This window comes from Heterodontus francisci, chromosome 2 (genome assembly GCF_036365525.1).
Source record: "Heterodontus francisci isolate sHetFra1 chromosome 2, sHetFra1.hap1, whole genome shotgun sequence".
In the NCBI taxonomy this organism is placed as follows: domain Eukaryota; kingdom Metazoa; phylum Chordata; class Chondrichthyes; order Heterodontiformes; family Heterodontidae; genus Heterodontus; species Heterodontus francisci.
In genome coordinates, this window is record NC_090372.1 from 94,495,070 (window position 1) to 94,515,567 (window position 20,498).

The following is a 20,498-nucleotide window of genomic DNA, read 5'->3' on the forward strand; positions in this document are numbered from 1 at the left end:
ATGTCTGTCCAAGAACAATGAAACAAATATTAAATGCAGTTCTTGGACTAATGGGTAATACTTTATTCTTCTAATCTTTGACAAATTGTACCTAATATTTGTATTCTTAAACAGATAAGAGCAATGTTACTCCAGCAAGAATCCATTTGGCAGGCTTCTCTCTGCTCTTCAGATTGAAAGTCCAGACATACGTAGGTCCTCTCGTTTTGGTCTTGTAAACTGGACATTCATAAGTGTTCTTCACCTCTTGCCTATCTGCTGGAGTGGCCCGTACAAAGATGACTGGCATTGTGGGAGTCAGGTCTTTAAGACGTGCTTCTACAATGATGCCACTTTGAATGTCCCATCTTGCACCTAAAACAGTCAAATATAAATGCACCTTGTGTATTACAACAAATATTTTAAGTAGTGAATATTCTCATCCACTTGTGCTGGGGGTAAACATGTAGGAATGAAGATTGCAATTTAAAAAAAACTCCAGTACTCCTTTGGGCCCACCCCAGCTCCCTCTTCCACATCTTGCTTGACTTGAGTTTTATCTTGCTACACAACTGGCAGAGAAATGCATGCATAAAATGTACAATAGCATTTTTTTTTATATTAGTGGTTTTAATCATTGTGGCTGGGGCTTCCAGTCGACTGGAGGTATGTGGGGATGGGAGTTATGCTGGATATCCAACTTTTGTGCACACTTCCACAAGAAAGTGATGCAATCAGTTCCTCAGAGGCAATGATTATCTTATCTAATTTGCTAGGTTGATTATATTCCAATGGAAAATGGCTTTTTTCCAGTCACTTACAATTTTTTTGTTTAAATATCTACGATCAGTGTTTACTAGATGTTGATCGATCCATCCCATACCTAATTACTTACCAAAATTAACTAAGTATCTGAAGTTTCATAATCTGAATGAAAATATTGTGGAAAATGTTAACTAGCAGTAGGTTTGTACTCACCTTGGACATGACAATGGTGTCTTTTATGTAGAGGAGGAAATATGAATAGGAATGAACAAGTCAGTTTGGATTGTTTCCTGACTAGTTTCAATTTGCATTTTGTCCTCTTGCAGTTTAACTGACAGTAATGTTCCAGATTCACCTTTTATATAACTTTGTAAAAGATAGTTAACACCATCTCTCCGATACTCCTTTCCACACTGAAAAGCATGGTTTCTCACACTTGGACCCCAGACATAGCCTTGTGATTCTCCTTTACAGTGCCACTAGCAGTTGAAACATATCCTGTGTCTTGCTTTAGAAATGAGTACTTAGGGTGCAGTCTAAGTAGCACTTACTGTTCATATTTTCCTATGTTGTGTATTCTATTATGTCTTCGAATTATATTTCTTATTTGTTGTATCAGGATAATATCCTAGTTGTATAGCATTACTCTAGACATGCTGACTACGTTACCTCCCAAAATAAGCATTTGTTCCAGCATCACAATGCATAAGCTGAACCTGTCAGCAAAAAGCCCATAAATTAATTCCTAACAAATGACAAATTTAAAAACCAGATAAAGCGATGGGGAAAAGTTTTTTTTTTAAGATTCCAACTTGGTTAAAATAGAAATGTATAACATGTACCTTCCAAGAAGAGTCCATGAATGTAGGCACCTTCTCTTGGTGGATGACCATAATCTTCTTTGGTCTTCTTGGTGACATCCACAGACAGGCACATCTTATCCAAAGGCCACTCGTTCTTTCGGGCTATGCTCTGCATAATTGCTTAAGAACTTAAAAGAATTAGTGCTTTTTCTCTCTACCTGACAAAAATAGTCATATCTTTTTGGTATTTTTAGTGACTCCTTGTACTTTTATAAGTGAGATTTTAGCTGGCTGGGGGGAGCCATGTTGGGAGGGCTCCCCGACACAGTCTTGCTCTCAGGCCATTTTACCAGCAGTGCAGCCGACAGGAGGTGAGTGGGGGCAGGTGATGAACAGTGTATCAAATATGAGACGGTGGGGGTGGGGTGCTTCTGCACAAATCTTCGAAGGAGACAGAGGTTAATAAAGTATATGAAATCCTGGGCCTTATAAATTGAGACAAAGACTATAAAAGCCAGGAAGTTGATAAACCTACATTAAATACTAATTCAGCCCCAGTAGGAGTAGTGTTCCAAAAAGACCAATGAAGGCATTTTGGAGATGGTGCAAGAAAGCTTCACTGGAATGGTTTAAGGATAAGGAATTAGAGTTACATAGACTGGAGAAGCTGGAGTCGTACTTAGCAGAGAATGCTAAGAAGAGATTTGCTAGAGCTGTTTAAAATCATTGGCTGGATTTTGTTGCGGTCCCGCTGTTGGGCTTCGCGGCAGGGGCGGGGTGCCAGAAGATTTCAGCAGCCCGCCATGGAACCCAACGCTGGGAAACCTGGGCCAGATCTTCCTGGCGAGGCTCCAGGTCGGCTCTCTTTTTCACCCACCCCACCCAGCGATAGGTACCAACTTTAAATATGTAAATGTATGCCTGGCTTTTAATTTAAATAACTTTCACAGTGATCTTGCCAGCTGTCCGCAATCTTCCATACAATGGCTGGCAGTCGAGCCTTCACTTTCCTGTCCAGGGAAAGCTGGCGCCACTGAGGTTAGGAAGGGGGAACTTAGGATTATAGTGAAGTTGGGGGGGGGAGGGGTGGAACGAAACAGCCATTTATTTTCTTTGTATGGGCAGGGCTGGGGGCGGTGCACAGACTTCCAACTGTGCAGGTCTAGCAGCTCTTTAAAAATAGCGGCAGTGCCTATGCAGAGGTAGCTGACATTGTTGCTGGCGTCGCAGAACCTATCCCTGCCATGTGATTGGGGGTGACGGCAAACTGTCTTGTGTATGTAGATGAGCTGTCGCGCGATGCACGCTGCCATTTTATTTGTCAAGGGAGACTATAATTCAGCTTCGTGTTCAGATGGGGTAAAGACTTTTCAATGGCTGGAACAAAGAACAATACAGCACAGGAACAGGCCAGTCGGCCCTCCAAGCCTGCGCAGATCTTGATACCTGCCTAAACTAAAACCTTCTGCACTTCCGGGGACCGTATCCCTCTATTCTCATCCTATTCATGTATTTGTCAAGATGCCTCTTAAACATCGTAGAGGCTTGGTAACCATGGCAACATGAGGGAAAAATGTATTTTGCAATAAATGGTTAGTATTTGGAATGTAGTGTCTGAGAGTAACCAGAAGGCGGTGGCGTAGTGGTATTGTTGCTGGACTAGTAACCCAGAGACCCAAGGTATTGCTCAGGGACATGGGTTCAAATCCCTACACAGCAGAAGGTGGAATTTGCATTCAATTAATAAATCTGGAATTGAAAGCGAGCTTAATGATGGCCATGAAACCATTGTCGATTGTTGTAAAAACCCATCTAGTTCACTAATGTCCTTTAGAGAAGGAAATCTGCTGTCCTTACCTGGTCTGGCCTACATGTGACTCCAGACCCACAGCAATGTGGTTAACTCTTGCATGCTTTCTGAAATGGCCTAGCAAGTTACTCAGTTATATCTAAACACTACAAAATCAATAATAAAAAAAAAAACTCTACGCACGACCCAGCATCGACCTAGGCACCGGAAACGACAATGGCAAACACAGTCCTATCGACCCTGCAACGTCCTCGACTAACCCCTGTCAGCTTGTGCCGAAGTTGGGAGAGCTATTGCATAGAATAGTCAAGCAACAGCTTGACCTGGTTATACTCATGGAATCATACCTGACAGACAATTCCCAGACACAGCCATCACAATCCCCGGATATATCCTGTCCCACGGGCAGGACAGACCCAGCAGAGGTGGCGGCACAGCAGTATACAGTCGGGAGGGAGTTGCCCTAGGAGTCCTCAACATCGACTCTGAACCCTATTAAGTCTCATGGCATCAGGTCAAACATGGACAAGGACACCTCCTACTGATATCAGCTACGGGAGGGCGATAGGTGGTTGAGTCAGTACTCCTCCATGTTGAACACCACTTGGAGGAAGCACTGAGGGTGGCAAGGGCACAGAATGTACTCTGGGTGGGGGACTTCAATGCCCATCACCAAGAGTGGCTCGGTAGCACCACTACTGACCGAGCTGGCCGAGTCCTAAAGGCCACAGCTGCCGGAAGGGGTATGCGGCAGCTGGTGAGAGAACCAACAAGAGGGAAAAACATACTTGACCTCGTCCTCACCAATCTGCCTGCCGCAGATGCATCTGTCCATGACAGTATTGGTAGGAGTGACCACACCACAGTCCTTGTGGAGACAAAGTCCCGCCTTCACATTGAGAATAACCTCCATCCTGATGTGTGGCACCACCACCGTGCTAAATGGGATAGATTTCGAACAGATCTAGCAATGCAAAACTGAGCATCCATGAGGCGCTGTGGGCCATCAGCAGCAGCAGAATTGTACTCAACCACAATCTGTAACCTCATGGCCCGGCATATCCCCCACTCTACCATTACCATCAAGCCAGGAGACCAACCCTGGTTCAATGAAGAGTGCAGGAGGGCATGCCAGGATCAGCACCAAGCATACCTCAAAATGAGGTGTCAACCTGGTGAAGCTACAACACAGAACTATCTGCGTGCCAAACTGCATAAGCAGCATGCGATAGCCAGAGCTAAGCGATCCCATAACCAATGGATCAGATCTAAGCTCTGCAGTCCTGCCACATCCAGCCGTGAATGGTGGTGGACAATTAAACAACTAACTGGAGGAGGTGGCTCCACAAATATCCCCATCCTCAATGATGGGGGAGCCCAGCACATCAGTGCGAAAGATAAGGCGGAAGCATTTGCAACAATCTTCAGCCGGAAATGCCGAGTTGATGATCCATCTCAGCCTCCTCCTGAAGCCCCCAGCATCACAGATGCCAGACTTCAGCCAATTCGATTCACTCCGCGTGATATCAAGAAACGACGGAAGGCACTGGATACTGCAAAAGCTATGGGCCCTGACAATATTCTGGCAATAGTACTGAAGACCTGTGCTCCAGAACTTGCCATGCCCCTAACCAAGCTGTTCCAGTACAGGGACAACACTGGCATCTACCCTGCAATGTGGAAAATTGCCCAGGTATGTCCTGTACACAAAAAGTCCAACCCAACCAATTACTGCCCCATCAGCCTACTCTCAATCATCAGGAAAGTGATGGAAGGTGTCATCAACAGTGCGCTCAAGCGGCACTTGCTTAGCAATAACCTGCTCAGTGACGCTCAGTTTGGGTTCTGCCAGGGCCACTCAGCTCCTGACCTCATTACAGCCTTGGTTCAAACATGGACAAAAGAGCTGAACTCGTGAGGTGAGAGTGACTGCCCTAGACATCAAGGCAGCATTTGACCGAGTATGGCATCAAGGAGCCCTGGCAAAACTGAGGTCAATGGGAATCAGGGGAAAAACCCTCCGCTGGCTGGAGTCATACCTAGCGCAAAGGAAGATGGTTGTGGTTGTTGGAGGTCAATCATCTGAGCTCCAGGACATCACTGCAGGAGTTCCTCAGGGTAGTGTCCTGGGCCCAACCATCTTCAGCTGCTTCATCAATGACCTACCTTCAATCACAAGGTCAAAAGTGGGGATGTTCGCTGATGATTGCACAATGTTCAGCACCATTCGTGACTCCTCAGATACTGAAGCAGTCCGTGTAGAAATGCAGCAAGACCTGGACAATAGCCAGACTTGGGCTGATAAGTGGCAAGTAACATTCGTGCCACACAAGTGCCAGGCAATGACCATCTCCAACAAGAGAGAATCTAACCATCTCCCCTTGACATTCAACGGCATTACCATCGCTGAATCCCCCCACTATCCACATCCTAGGGGCTATCACTGACCAGAAATTGAACTGGAGTAGCCATATAAATACCGTAGCTACAAGAGCAGGTCAGAGGCTAGGAATCCTGAGGCGAGTAACTCACCTCCTGACTCCCAAAGCCTGTCCACCATCTACAAGGCACAAGTCAGGAGTGTGATGGAATACTCTCCACTTGCCTGGATGGGTGCAGCTCCAACAACACTCAAGAAGCTCAACACCATCCAGGACAAAGCAGCCCGCTTGATTGACACCCCATCTACAAATATTCACTCCTTCCACCAGCGACGCACAGTGGCAGCAGTGTGTACCATCTACAAGATGCACTGCAGCAATGCACCAAGGCTCCTTACACAGCACCTTCCAAATCCGCGACCTCTACCAACTAGAAGGACAAGGGCAGCAAATGCATGGGAACACCACCATCTGCAAGTTCCCCTCCAAGTCACACACCATCCTGACTTGGAACTATGTCGTCGTTCCTTCACTGTCGCTGGGTCAAAATCCTGGAACTCCCTTCTTAACAGCACTGTGGGTATACCTACCCCAAATGGACTGCAGCAGTTCAAGAAGGCAGCTCACCACCACCTTCTCAAGGGCAATTAGGGATGGGCAATAAATGCTGGTCTAGCCAGCGATGCCCACATCCCTGAATGAGTAAAAAAAAACTGCCACATTTTAGGATTATGATTAAGTTGATCATGCCTTCCCCTACCCAACTCCACCTCATCAGCTGGCCAGCATTACATCTTCCATCCTCACTAGTCGATGCTCAAGTTGCATCCATATTAACACAGGTATCAACCAGATATTGAATACTCAGCACGGCCAGAAGGATATGGGTGCATTGGGCTCACCAATCCATCACAGTTACGGTGGATGGAAATGTCTGAGGAACTTCTGCCCCCATCTCTTCTGCCAGAGCTGATCTCGGTAGCAAAGCAACACAGCATGAAATAATAACTATGACTATTTATATAGCATCCTTAATGCAGTAACACCTCCCAAGATCCTTCGCAGAATTGTTTTAACACAAAATTAGACACTGAGCCACAGGCAGACGCCCAAAAGTTTGGTCAAAGAGGCAGGTTTTAAGGAATGTCTTAAATGAAGAACGAGAGATGGAGAGTTGGGGAGGGAATTCCAGAGCTTAGGGCCTAGGCAGCTGAATGCACAGTGGTGCAGCAATTAAAACTGCGGGGGCTCAAGCAGCCAGAAATAGATGAGCACAGATATCTTGGAGGGTTGTGGGGCTGGAGGATATTACAGAAATAGAGAGGGGTGAGGCCATAGTGGAATTTGAAAACAAAGATGAGAATTTTAAAATCAAGGTGTTGCTTGACCGGGAGGCAATGTAGGTCAGTGAGTACAGGGGTGATAGGTGAATGGGATTTTGTACTAGTAACGACACAGTTTTGCAGAATTCTGGATTACCTCAAGTTTACAGAGGATAGAATATGGGAGGTTATTCAGGAATATATTAGACTAGTCAAATCTGGAGGTAACAAAGCCATGAATGAGGGTTTCAGCAGCAGATGAGCTGAGGCAGGGGTGAAGTCGAATGTTGTTAGGTAGTTGAAAACAGGCGGTCATAATGATGGTGTGAATATGTGGCTGGAAGCTCATCTTGGGGTCAAATATGACACCAAGATTGCGAACAGACTAGTTTACTCTCAGACAGTTGCCAAAGAAAGGGATGGTGTCGGTCTAGAGAGTGGAAACCGAAAACAATGGTTTCAAGTCTTCCCAATATTTAATTGGATGAAATTTCTGGTTATCCAGTGCTGGATGTCGGCTAATCAGTTTGATAACTTAGCAACAGTGCAGGAGTCAAGAGAGGTGGTGGGGAGGTAGAGCTGAGTGTCATCAGCATATATGTAAAAACTAACGCTGTGCTTATGAATTATGTTGTTAAGGGGCAGCATGTAGATGAGAAATAGGAGGGGGCCAAGGTTAGATCCTAGGGGGACATCAGAGGTAACAGTGCAGGAGTGGGAAGAGAAGCCATTGCAAGTGGCTACGATTAGATAGATAAGAATGGAAGTGGGCGTGTGCAGTCCCATCCAGCTGGATAACAGTGGAAAAGCATTGGAGGAGGATGGTGTAGTCAACTGTATTAAAGGCTGCAGACAGGTCGAGAAGGATGAGGATGAATTGTTTACCTTTGTCACAGTTACATAGGATGTCATTTGTGACTTTAAGAGTTGTTTCAGTACTGTGGTGGGCAAAAACTTGATTGGAGGGATTCAAATGTGGCACTATGAGAAAGATGGGCACAGATTTGGGAGGTGACAACATGCTCAAGGACTTCAGAGAGAGTAGAGGAAAGGGAAGTTGGAGGTGGAACGGTAGTTTGCAAGGATGGTAGGACCAAGGGTTTTTTTTTGAGAATGGCATTTAAAGGAGAGAGTGACAGCACCTGAAGCGAGAGAATCGTTAACAATATTGGCTAACACGGACATTAGGAGGGGAAGTTAGGTGGTCAGCAATTTACTAAGAATAGGGTCGAGGGAGCAGGAGGAGGGTCACGTGGACAAGATGAGCTCGGAGAAGGGAGATTGGATAGAAACTAGAGAATGATGCGAGTTTACAGTTAGGTCAGGTGGGCACTTTAGAGAAAGCTTGGGCTGGTGGGCTAGTACAAATGAGGGAAAAGGCAGAGGCAGCTGATTGGATGGTCTTGATCTTAGTGACAAAGCCATGAGTTCCTTGCACTTATTGTTGGAGGTGAGGATGGAGGAGACAGTAGAAAATGGTCAAAACAATCCCAAAAGGTGATGATGTTATATAAATAAAAGCAGGACCACCTCCCATATTTTAATTTTACATTCAGTTTGAGGGAGAGAAGAGTGGGTCCAAAACTAGTATTTTAAACTTAACTAGGACAATTATGAGGGCAGGAAAGCAGAGCTAGCTAAAGTGAACTGGTAAATCAGGTTAAGGGATAAGTCAATAGAGATGCAGTAGCAGGCATTTAAGGGGATATTTCCGAATACACAGAATAGATACATTTCAACAAGAAAGAAAAATTCCAAGGGTGGGCCCCGCCATCCCTGGTTAACTAAACAGTTAAAGATAGTATCAAAGTTAAAGAAAAAGCATATAATTCCGCAAAGATGGGAGGCAGGTCAGAAGATTGGACAGAATATAAAAAACAGCAAAGAATGACTAAAAGATTGATAAGGAAGGTAAAATTAGAGTATGAGAAAAAGCTAGCTAGAAATATAAAGATATAGTAAGAATTTCTATAGATATTTTATTTTTATTTAGAGATACAGCACTGAAACAGGCCCTTCGGCCCACCGAGTCTGTGCCGACCAACAACCACCCATTTATACTAACCCTACAGTAATCCCTAACTCCTACCTACACTAGGGGTAATTTACAATGGCCAATCTACCTACAAGTCTTGGCTGTGGGAGGAAACTGGAGCACCCGGGGGAAACCCACACAGTCACAGGGAGAACTTGCAAACTTTGCACAGGCAGTACCCAGAATTGAACCCGGGTCCCTGGAGCTGTGAGGCTGTGGTGCTAACCACTGCGCCACTGTGCCCCCCTTTTCTTTAAAAAGAAAAGAGTTAACAAAGTGAGCATTGGTCTTATAGAAAGTGAGTCTGGGGAATTAATAATGGATAATAAGGAGATGGCAGATGAATTGAACAGATATTTTGCATCGGTCTTCACTATTGAGGATACAGGTAACATCCCAGTGTTAGCTGTAAATCAGGAAATGGAAGGGTGGGAGGAAATCAAAAAAATTACAATCACCAGGGAAGTGTTACTGAACAAATTGTTGGGGCTGTGGGCTGACAAGGCCCCGAGTCCTGTTGGACTTCATCCTAGGGTGTTAAAAGAAGTGATCAGTGAGATAGATGATGCGTTAGTTTTAATTTTCCAAAATTCCCTAGATTCGGGGAAGGTTCTGTTAGACTGGAAACTAGCGAATGTAACTCCTTTATTCAAAAAGAGAGGGAGACAGAAAGCAGGAAACTACAGGCCAGTTAGCTTAACATCTGTCACAGGGAAAATGTTAGAAGCTACTATTAAAGACAGTATAGCAGGGCTTATAAAAAACTTCAAGGTAATCAGGCTGAGACAACATGGTTTTGTGAAAGGGAAATCATGTTTAACCAATTTATTGGAGTTCTTTGAGGGAGTTACATGTGCTGTGGATAAAGGGGAACCGGTGGATTTAATGTACTTAGATTTACAGAAGGCACTTGAAAAGGTGCCACATCAAAGGTTATTGCAGAAAATAAAAGCTCATGGGGTAGGGGTAACATATTGCCATGGATAGAAGATTGGCTAGCTAACAGGAAACAGAGAGTAGGCATAAATAGGTTATTTTCTGGTTGGCAAGACGTAACGAGTGGTATGTGTCATGGTCCTGTAGTTTTTTTTCTCTGGGGAATATGCGGTTTGCCTTTAAGGCTTGCAAAGGATCAGTATTACTTTCAGAACCAGCATGCCTCAGGAATTAAAGGAAGGTGCATATTCATTGCCTTAGATACAGCCATTTAGAGACTGCGATTCAAAGGGTGCATTCTCGTTACCATCGATACAGCCACTGGGAGTGAGCATCATGTGATATATTTGTTACAATTCAATTTTGAACTGGCGTTTTAGTTTAAGACAGTTTGTTCTAACATAGGACACAGCCAGCTGTGGTGTTAGCACCTGAAAAAAAGAGCTCCCATTTAAACTGAAGGAAGAGAAATTTATCTGTTTAATTATTATCTGTCAAAATTCTAAAAGAAAAAGTGAAGCCAAAACAGAAATCTCTGGTAATTTAAACTGAAGGAAGGGAAGTTGGACTGTGACAATCTTTTATCCCTCAAAAACTCTAAAGTCAGATTGATTCTATTGAAAGTGCTCGCAAGTTGTTAATTGTTTAAATCCATCGTGGAAGAAGGAAGCATCACTTACTGCTGGAGTTAGACTACGCACTGTTCTACTGTGGAACAGCCTTTTTTCCCCATCGGACGACTGTGAGGACTTCAAGCAACAATGGACTGTAAATTTGCAAGGACTCTAATTTTTCCTATTTTAAATGTTGTGTATATCTTTATAGTGTTTTAAGAATTTAGTTCTTCTAATTAAAAAATTAATTTGCTGATTTAAAGACACCTGGTTTAGTTAGCCTCATTCGGGGTTAATAGATGGTACAATTTGGCTGGATCTTTCTTTTATTTGGAAAATTTTAAATGATATGTTAGGCGATCTGTGGAGCAACGGCATTGAATTAACAATGTGTTTCTCCCACCACAATCAGAATCGTATATTTTGATTGGGAGCTTTAACTGGAGCGGTTGGTTGTAACATATTTGTTGGGTTTCCTGTCGGGATTTGAATAACATATTAATTGGGGGCTCGCTCAAGATTTGAATCACATATTAATTGGGTTTCTCAGGATTTGAACCCTATCTTAATTAGGGGCTAGCTTGGAGTTGAATCATATTTAATTCGGTGGCTCACGTCTGGGATCAGAATCAGACAAATTTGGAGGGCTCGCATTTGGAATCATAGTAACGACTCATCTCTGGGATAACATATTTAAATCGGTGTCCTGCATTTGGCATCGTATTAATTTCTCTCGAGTCTGGGATGATATCAATTGGAAACTCGAATGTTGGGATCTAAATCAAACACCAATTACAAAGAAATTAAAAGAACCAGGGTCTCTTGTATAATAAGGTACAGTCTATACAATTGTTATGGCATTAGTAGTTGTTGCAGAGTTTTTGGGAAAGCAGAATGTTTCCCTGAGTGACTTGATAACTTTAACTGAGAACAAATTAAAAGAAATGGCAGTGAAATTGGGGTTGGAATTGAAATTAGGTGCCAAAAAAGCAGACATAATTGACATAATAGCCGAACATCTGGAATTAGTAGAAGATGATAATGATAATTATACAGATGAAGGGCAATACAAAAACAAGAAAGGGAATATGAGAGACATGAAGTAATAGGTGCGAGAGTGATGCAGTGGAATTGGCTAGGATTCAGTTAGAAATGAAAAAACTGGAGCTTCAGCAGGAAAAAGAATTAAGAAAACTTGAATTGGAAAAAGAGGAAAGAGAACATTTTGGAAGAGAAAGTGATAAAGAGGGAATTTAAGTTAAGAGAGATGGAACTAAGACAAAAGGGTAGTCTTGAATCCAGGGAAAATTCGGGTCAGGAAGAATCTGAGTTTAGATCAGGACCCAGTGAGAAGTTGTTTAAATTTATACAGGCTAAGTTCGAGGAAAGGGATGTAGAGGCATTTTTCATATCTTTTGAAAAAATAGTCAAACAGATGAAATGGCCGAAAGAAAGCTGGACATTGCTCATGCAGGGCAGGCTGGTAGGCAGAGCTCATGAAGCTTATGCCATGCTTCCTGAAAAGACTTCTGCAGATTATGAGATGGCAAAAAAGGCTATTCTCGTTGCGTATGAGTTAGTCCCTGAAGCTTACAGTCAGAAGTTTAGGAACTTACGGAGATTGACAGGGCAGACATATTTAGAATTTAAGAGGGTGTAGCAAATTAATTTTGACCCTTGGATACGGGCATTAAAGATAGAAACTACATATGAGAACCTTTGAGAATTGATTCTCTTAGAAGAGTTTAAAAACTCCATTCCTTCAGTAGTGAGAACTCATATAGATAACCTGAAAGTTCTGAAAGCAAGGCAAGCAGTAGAGATTGCTGATGATTTTGAGCTTGTGAATAAGCCAACCTATTTTTTCCGTAACTCCCATAAACCTGAGAAGGATAGAAAGTGGGAGAGTGAAATGAAGGCAAGTAGCCGGGGACAAGAAGGAACAGCTGGGAATGCCCCAGGATCACCTCCTCAGGTCAGAAAGGAAGGTGCTGAGGGTAGAAGTGAGGTTCGCAAGCAAAAGTGTTATCATTGCAACAAAACGGGTCATCTTCGTTCAGAGTGCTGGAAATAGCGAAGTAAACCCATAGGACTTGTTGGGGTACGCAAAGTTAGTGCAGAGGAAAAGACTCTGACTGAGAGCAGACCAGGCTATAACTTTAACGACAGGTGTGGCTGTGAAACCAGATACTAAAACTAAAAGGAGTGCAGAGGTTAAGAATAAAATACCTGAGAGTTATAATGAATTTCTGTCAAAGGGGAGAGTAACTCAGTATCCTGTAAATGAGGCAGGAAAACTTATCATTATACTCAGGGACGCAGGAGCAACCCAAACACTCTTGCTGGGGAAAGATATGAGGTTTCCGCCAGAAAGCACCTTGAACGCTAAAGTTTTAGTAAATGGAATTGGCGGGGTGTGTAAAGTACACTTTGTATAAAGTACACTTACAGAGTGACTTAAGATCTGGGATAGTAACTGTAGGTGTTGTTCACAGTTTACCAGTAAAAGGAACTGATCTACGCCTGGGAAATGATTTGGCTGGATCAAAAGTATCAGTTTCTCCTATAGTTACAGAGGAACCAAGTGAAATTAAGGAAACAGAGCAATTACAGGAACAAGTTCCGGAAATATTTCCTGCTTGTGTAGTTACTCGAGCAATGGCTAAACAGGATCCATTGTCGGAGGTAAAAGGGGCACCACAAATAGATAGCCAGGCATCTGAAACCTTATTTGGGGGTTTAGATAATCCAAATGAGATGTTTAACAGATCGTCTATCATTGCAGCACAGCAAGCTGATCCAGAGATATACCAAATAGCACGGACGGCTCTGTCAGAAGATGATGCGAAAACAGTTCCGGAAGGCTATTATATGGCAAACGGGATTTTGAGGAGGAAATGGAGACCGCCTCATAGGCCTGCCGACGAAGACTGGACAATTGATGAACAGATAGTGGTACCACTTAAATATCAACCAGGATTATTAAAGTTCGCACACAACATTCCTTTTGCAGGACATTATTACTGGCCAGGTCTTACAAAGGACGTGAGACAATTTTGTAGGACATGCCGTACCTGTCAAATGGAGGGAAAACCACAACCTACCATAAAACCAGCACTACTAGTTTCCATACCAGTGGTTGAGAAACCACATTACCACAGGGAGGAAGATAAGGCATTCAGGTATGTCAGGTAATCAGGACTGTGGGGAAGGAAAAGGATAATGAAGATGAGGCAGAAGTAGGCCTTGGAAATTCTCAGATTGAACCTCCAACTATCCAATTAGCGAATGCAGAATGGCTAAGAAAATTAAACCATAGGCTTTTACACTTAGAGGCAAAACAGCGTGAAGTCCTAACGGGGTTTTCACAACGTTTCAAAAGGTTTGTAGGGATAAGCCAGGATGTACAACCTTAGCCACACATGATGTGAGTATAAGGGGAACTATTCCTTTAAAATGACATCCTTGTTGCTTAGGTCCAGACAGACAGGCCCAAGTGGAAGCAGAGGTACAATGCATGCTGAAGGGCAGCTTAGTTGAACCTAGTCAGGACAGCTGAAATTCACAGATGGTCTTAATGTCTAAACCTGGTGGGTCAGCTCAAACTTGCATAGAATCTAGAAAAATCACTGTGGTAAAGAAGGAAGACTCCTACCCAAATTCTCATTTAAAGGACTGTAAGGACAGAGTGGGCAACACTATGTGTCTTAAAGAGACAGATGTGTCGGAGGGATACTGTCAAATTCCTTTGACACCCTAGGGTAAGAAAAAAATCAGCTTCTGTTACACCGGACAGGGTTTTCTAGTGTCAAGTGATGCCACATAGGTTAAGGGGTACTTGAGAAACTTCTCAGAGAATAGTGAACCCAGTAGTGGTCAGTGCTCCTAGCTGTGCAGTTCACCTGGCTGAGGTGACGGACAATAGGGACACTTGGAAGGATAACACAAAACAATTGGAAGACGATGCTTGGAAATTTAAAATGTGTTGACTGGAACAACCTTTTGAAAATTTAAAGCCAAAATGTTCTGGTAGAACTTGTTGCTGTAGTCTAAACTTTTTTTTAGAAAAGTGTATTTCTGTAAATGCGGGGAAAAAAATGTTAGCATTTTTCCCATTTGTATTTTTTTACCCATTGTAATGAAAAACATTTCAGGAATGGCGTTTCATTCCACTAGGGGCGGAGGTGTCATGGTCCTGTAGTTTTTTTTCTCCAGGAAATATGTTAGGCGATCTGTGGACTGACGGAATTGAATTAACAGTGCGTTTCTCCCACCACAATCAGAATTGTATATTTTGATTGGGGGCTTTGACTGAAGCAGTCAGTCGTAACATATGCCACGGTGATCTGCTCTGGGGCCTCAACTTTTTACAATTTATATAAATGACTTAGATGAAGGTTGCTAAATTTGCTGATGACACAAAGATAGGTAGGAAAGTAACTTGTGAAGAGGACATAAGGGGGATACAAAGGGATATAGATAGGTTAAGCGAGTGGGCAAAGACCTGGCAAATGGAGTATAATGTGGGAAAATATGAAATTGTCTACTTTGGCAGGAAAAATAAAAAAGCATATTATCTAAATGGTGAGAGATTGCAGAGCTCTGAGATGCAGAGGGATCTGGGTGTCCTAGTGCATGAACCAAAAAAGGTTAGTATGCATGTACAGAACGTAATTAGGAAAGCTAATAGAATGTTATCATTTATCGCGAGAGGAATTGAATACAAATGTAGGGAGGTTATGCTTCAGCTATACAGAGCATTGGTGAGACCACATCTGGAGTACTGTGTACAGTACTGGTCTCCTTATTTAAGGAAGGATGTAAATGAATTGGAGGCAGTACAGAGAAGGTTTACTAGACTAATACCTGGAATGGGCGTGCTTTCTTATGAGCAAAGATTGGACAGGCTAGGCTTGTATCTGCTGGAATTTAGAAGAGTAAGAGGAGACTTGATTGAAACATATAAGATCCTGAGGGGTCTTGACAGGGTGGATGTGGAAAGGCTGTTTCCCCTTATGGGAGAACCTAGAACTAGGGGTCACTGTTTAAAAATAAGGGGGTCGCCCATTTAAGACAGAGATGAGAAATTTTTTCTCTCAGAGGGTTGAGTCTTTGGATTTCTCTTCCTCAATAGGCAGTGCAAGCAGAGTCTTTGAATATTTTTAAGGCAGAGGTAGATAGATTCTTGATAAACACAGGGGTGGAAGGTTATCAGAAGTAGGTGGAAATGTGGAGTAATCAGTTCAGCCATGAACTTATTGAATGGCGGAGGAGGCTCAAAGGGCTGAGTGGCCTACTCATGCTCCTAATTCGTATGTTGGTATAGACAATTGCCCAAAATATCTATTGAACAATCAGCAAGATGGAGTCCTTGGCCTGGAGTTACAGCGTCAGCCAGACTGCATATGCAAAGAGAATGTTTGAGTTCCAAATCCAAGATTTTGTGCCACATGCCACAGTTGTTCAAAGTATTTCATGCTAAGGCAGATTGGTGAGTAGTCAGAGTTACAGAGCCAAATTAGTTCCCTTCCCTTCCTCGACTTCTCTGTTTCCATCTCTGGGGATAGGTTGTCTACTAATATCCATTATAAGCCCACCGACTCCCACAGCTACCTGGACTACACTTCTTCACACCCTACCTCCTGTAAGGACTCCATTCCATTCTCCCAGTTTCTCCGTCTCCGACGCATCTGCTCTGATGATGCTACCTTCCATGACGGTGCTCCTGATATGACCTTTTTCCTCAACCGAGGAATCACCCCCCACTGTTGTTGACAGGGCCCTCAACCATGTCCGGCCCATTGCCTGCACCTCTACCCTCACCCCTTCCCCTCCCTCCCAGAACCGTGACAGGGTTCCCCTTGTCCTCACTTTCCACCCCATCAGCCTCCATATCCAAAGGATCATCCACCGCCATTTCCCCCACCCCCAGCGTGATGCCACTACCAAATGCATCTTCCCCTCCCTTCCCCTGTCAGCATTCCGAAGGGATAGGTCCCTCCGCGACACCCTGGTCCACTCCTCCATTACCCCCACCACCTCGTCCCTGTTCCATGGCACCTTCCCCTGCAATCGCAGGAGGTGTAATACCTGCCCATTTACCTCCTCTCTCCTCACTATCCCAGGCCCCAAACACTCCTTTCAGGTGAAGCAGCAATTTACTTGTACTTCTTTCAATGTAGTATACTGTATTCGCTGCTCACAGTGTGGTCTCCTCCACATTGGGAGACCAAATGAAGACTGGGTGACCGCTTTGCGGAACACCTCCGCTCAGTCCGCAAGCAGGATCCTGAGCTTCTGGTTTCTTGCCATTTCAACACACCCCCCTGCACTCATGCTCACATCTCTATCCTGGGCTCGCTGCAGTGTTCCACTGAACATCAATGCAAGCACGAGGAACAGCATCTCATTTTTTGATTAGGCACACTACAGCCTGCCAGACTGAACATTGAGTTCAATAATTTCAGAGCATGATGAGCCCCCCATTTTACTTTTATTTTTAGTTATTTTTTCTTTTTGCTTTTTTTACATTTTTTTTAACAATTTTTTTTCTTTTATTTCATTTCATTGTAGTTTGTTCAGTTTGCTTACCCACTGTTTTTTTTCATGTTTGTACTTGCTGCTGTTCAATCTTCAGTCCATTAACACCCTATCTGTACTAATGCTTTGTCTTTCAACATACCATTAACATATTGTTTGCCTTTGCTCCATGACCTCTTGGTCAGCTATGTGGCCTTGTCCAATCTACACCTTCTCCTTTGTTATCGCTTGCCCCACCCCCGGCTCACTTGCTTATAACCTTTGACATTTCTAATATTTGCTAGTTCCAAAGAAGGGTCACTGACCCGAAACGTTAATTCTGCTTCTCTTTCCACAGATGCTGCCAGACCTGCTGAGTGGTTCCAGCATTTCTTGTTTTTATTTCAGATTTCCAGCATCTGCAGTATTTTGCTTTTATCAAATTAGTTGATAGCAAGCCCAGCAGCAGGTTTCTTGCAATATGCAGCTGGCCACATTGTCTGGGTTAATGGTGTGGTCAGGCTACCGACTCCATTTTGAGGCTGTTACCCTGTTAATACCAGGTGAGTCAAGTGAAAATTGACCCATGCAGATTCTTATTTTTGCTAAAATGAGTGAATGGAGAAAACCTTACTCCAATGACGCAGCAACAAAACGTCACATTGAAAAATACAGGTCTTCTATTTAAGATTTTCAGTATGATGCTCTATTTCCTTAATTATGGATGGGCTAGCAATTAATTCCCAGATGTTAGAATGAAATGCATATGGCCTTGGAGTTGTATAATGCCAATGTTTAGTGAAACACCACTGAGCATGTCTGGTTCTTACTATGCTTGTCTATCTTATTCCAATGTGGGTAATAAATTCTCAGCTATTCCTCTAAGTGCATTTCCTGAAGTTGAGGTGAATTTGATAAAAGTTTAAATGACAAACATTAATAGTGATTGTAATTGGACTACTGCATTTTGTTGTATACTGTATTTAAAGCCATTGGTAGTTCTTGGTGCAGATTTGCTGACCCAGCTATGTAGGTAATTCATTTGTTTACAGACTTAGACTGAGTCCCATTCATCCATCACCCCTGCGCTTGCAGTCTGGCAACACCTTAATTTTAAACTTCTCATCCTTGTTTTCAAACTCTTCCCTGGCCTTGCAAACCCAACCACCCACCACCCCGCCCCCCTCCCCAAACCTCTAACCATCTCTAACCTCCTTCAGCTCAACTACTTTCTGGGATTTCTGTGCTCCTCCAATTCTGGCCTTTTGCACAACCTTGCTTTTCTTTACTCCACCATTTGCAGGCATATCTTCAGCTGCAAAGGCCCTAAGCTCTGGAATTCCCTCCCTAAATCACTTTGCCTCTCTCTCCTCCTTTAAGATGCTCCTGAAAACCTAGCACTTTGACCAAGCTTTTGGTCTTCTGACCTAATATTTCATTATATGTCTGGGTCAAAATTTTGTTTGATAATTGCCTCTCTGAAAGGCCTTGGAACATTTAACTACATTAAAGATGCTATATAAATGCAAGTTGTTTTGATGAGGATTACAAAGTGCACTGCAAAGGAAGTTTCATATGGTGGCAATCACTCTGCTAAGCGTTACACTCCAATTTGTGTTTTAGACCCTTGTATGCTAATGCTCCGGCTTTGTTATAGTCTTTGCTTTATTTCATGGCTACTGAGAGTGTTCTGGATTGGTTTCCTGAAAAGAACAGCCCAGTGCATTATTTTCTGAATGTTGGCAGATGCCAGTGATTGCTGAACCTTCTGGGAAACTAGAAAAAGAAAATCTGACAGTTTGGAATAAATATTAGAAATTTTGTAACTCCAACATCTCTCTGAGGTTTCTGCTGGTCTCCTGCCAAAGTGAGGGAGATTGGTAGTAGCCCTGCAGAATTTTCGGGTTGTATTTTCCAGTTACGTTATATTTTCAAATGCCTTTTTTTGTGAAATTTAGTCATAATAATGGTTTTTAACCTGTGTCTGTTATGTATTTAAACCTACATGTACCAGTTAAACTTACCAGTAAGAAAAGATTGAGGATTGAAGAAACCAGAAAGCCAGACAACAGCAGGAAGACCAAGATCCTGAGTCCAAGTATCAAGTTCACGGCAACGTAAAAGAACATCACTGAACCTCCAAAACAAAGAGGGTAAGTTGCAACAAAAATATAACTCTGAACTACCACAATACAGTCAGCACACGTGCACATTTTTATGTATTCTGATTGGAATATTCTCCACAATTTGGGCCCTCAAATTCCGTAGTTCTCCTGCTAATCTCCTGCCACAATTTCAGTGGAAAGCCCACTGTAAATGGCCTTGAATGCAATTTTACACTGGTCTCCCACTGAAGTTACTATAGGAAATCTGCGGCAGCCCTAAGAATTTCAGGGCCATGGTCTTTACAAAAGGTAATACAGCAGAGGCACATTGCTCTGGCTCTGTCAGAGATCTCCAATGTGCCTTTTGGGAGCTGCTTTGATCCATTAGATTCAACATAGATGTGCTCTGAGAGGGATGAATCCTCCAAGGAAAACGTCTGCTCGTGATTGTCAATTTGTTAAAGGCCCTCTAAATATGCCAATGGGAACAGTGACCCTAAATATGAAGTGGATGAAATGTAAAATAATAGCTCATAATTTGGCATTTATAAAGCAGCCCTTCATTGGGATAAGTACAAAGCATTACCTTCAAAACCTATCATCCATATCTGGTGCAATTTGACTTTCTGTTGCCAGCAGAGAATGCGTATCAGAAATGAGAGCGTGTACTGCACTTGCTTTTCCAACCATTTAAATTAATGTTAGGGAAATCATGCATAGCACATGCCTGAATTTTCAATCTCTGCTCTTGGCAGGTGAGGCTCCCCATTGGGAGGCTGAAGTCGGAAGATGACTCCTTTGACGTATTTCCCTTTTATTCATATTCCACTCTGTGCCGGGGAGTGTTAATCTAAATTTTAAATGGTATTAGATGTGTAATGTTCATGAATAAATGCTGATTTTTAAAATCTAACCAAGCTTTATAAATCTATTAAAAGTATTTTCCTAGCTGTTCATTTATCTGAATTGTCTAATTGACTATTAAGTGATTCATTTATGAAGCCAACTTCTCTTACCATTGTGCCAGTCCATATGAAGATGGATATGCCACTCTACTCCATATTTCAGGAACATTATCATAGTACAATGCTGACTGCAATGCTTCCATTTCAGCTGAGACAGTCAGCTCTCCCTGTGCACATAAAATGTAAACAGGAACAGAAAAATGAATAATGAGAGGGAGGAACTGAAGGAAATCAGTATTAGTAGAAAAATAGTGCTAGGGAAAT

At 42.9% G+C, this 20,498-nt stretch overlaps 1 protein-coding gene across 3 annotated transcripts in view; it reads right to left on the minus strand.

Annotated features, from left to right (window-relative positions):
• Nucleotides 1-47: 47 nt before the first annotated feature.
• Nucleotides 48-20,498, minus strand: part of LOC137345649 (dynein axonemal heavy chain 11-like) — a 622,812-nt gene continuing 602,361 nt past the window's right edge. For all 3 annotated transcript variants that reach the window (XM_068008891.1, XM_068008899.1, XM_068008902.1), the window contains 4 exons: nt 20,286-20,401; nt 19,189-19,301; nt 1,587-1,727; nt 48-354 (listed from right to left, as the gene is read on the minus strand). In XM_068008891.1, coding sequence (XP_067864992.1) covers nt 107-354; nt 1,587-1,727; nt 19,189-19,301; nt 20,286-20,401 — 618 coding nt within the window. In that variant the 3' untranslated portion in view covers nt 48-106. The remainder of the gene's footprint in view (nt 355-1,586; nt 1,728-19,188; nt 19,302-20,285; nt 20,402-20,498) is intronic.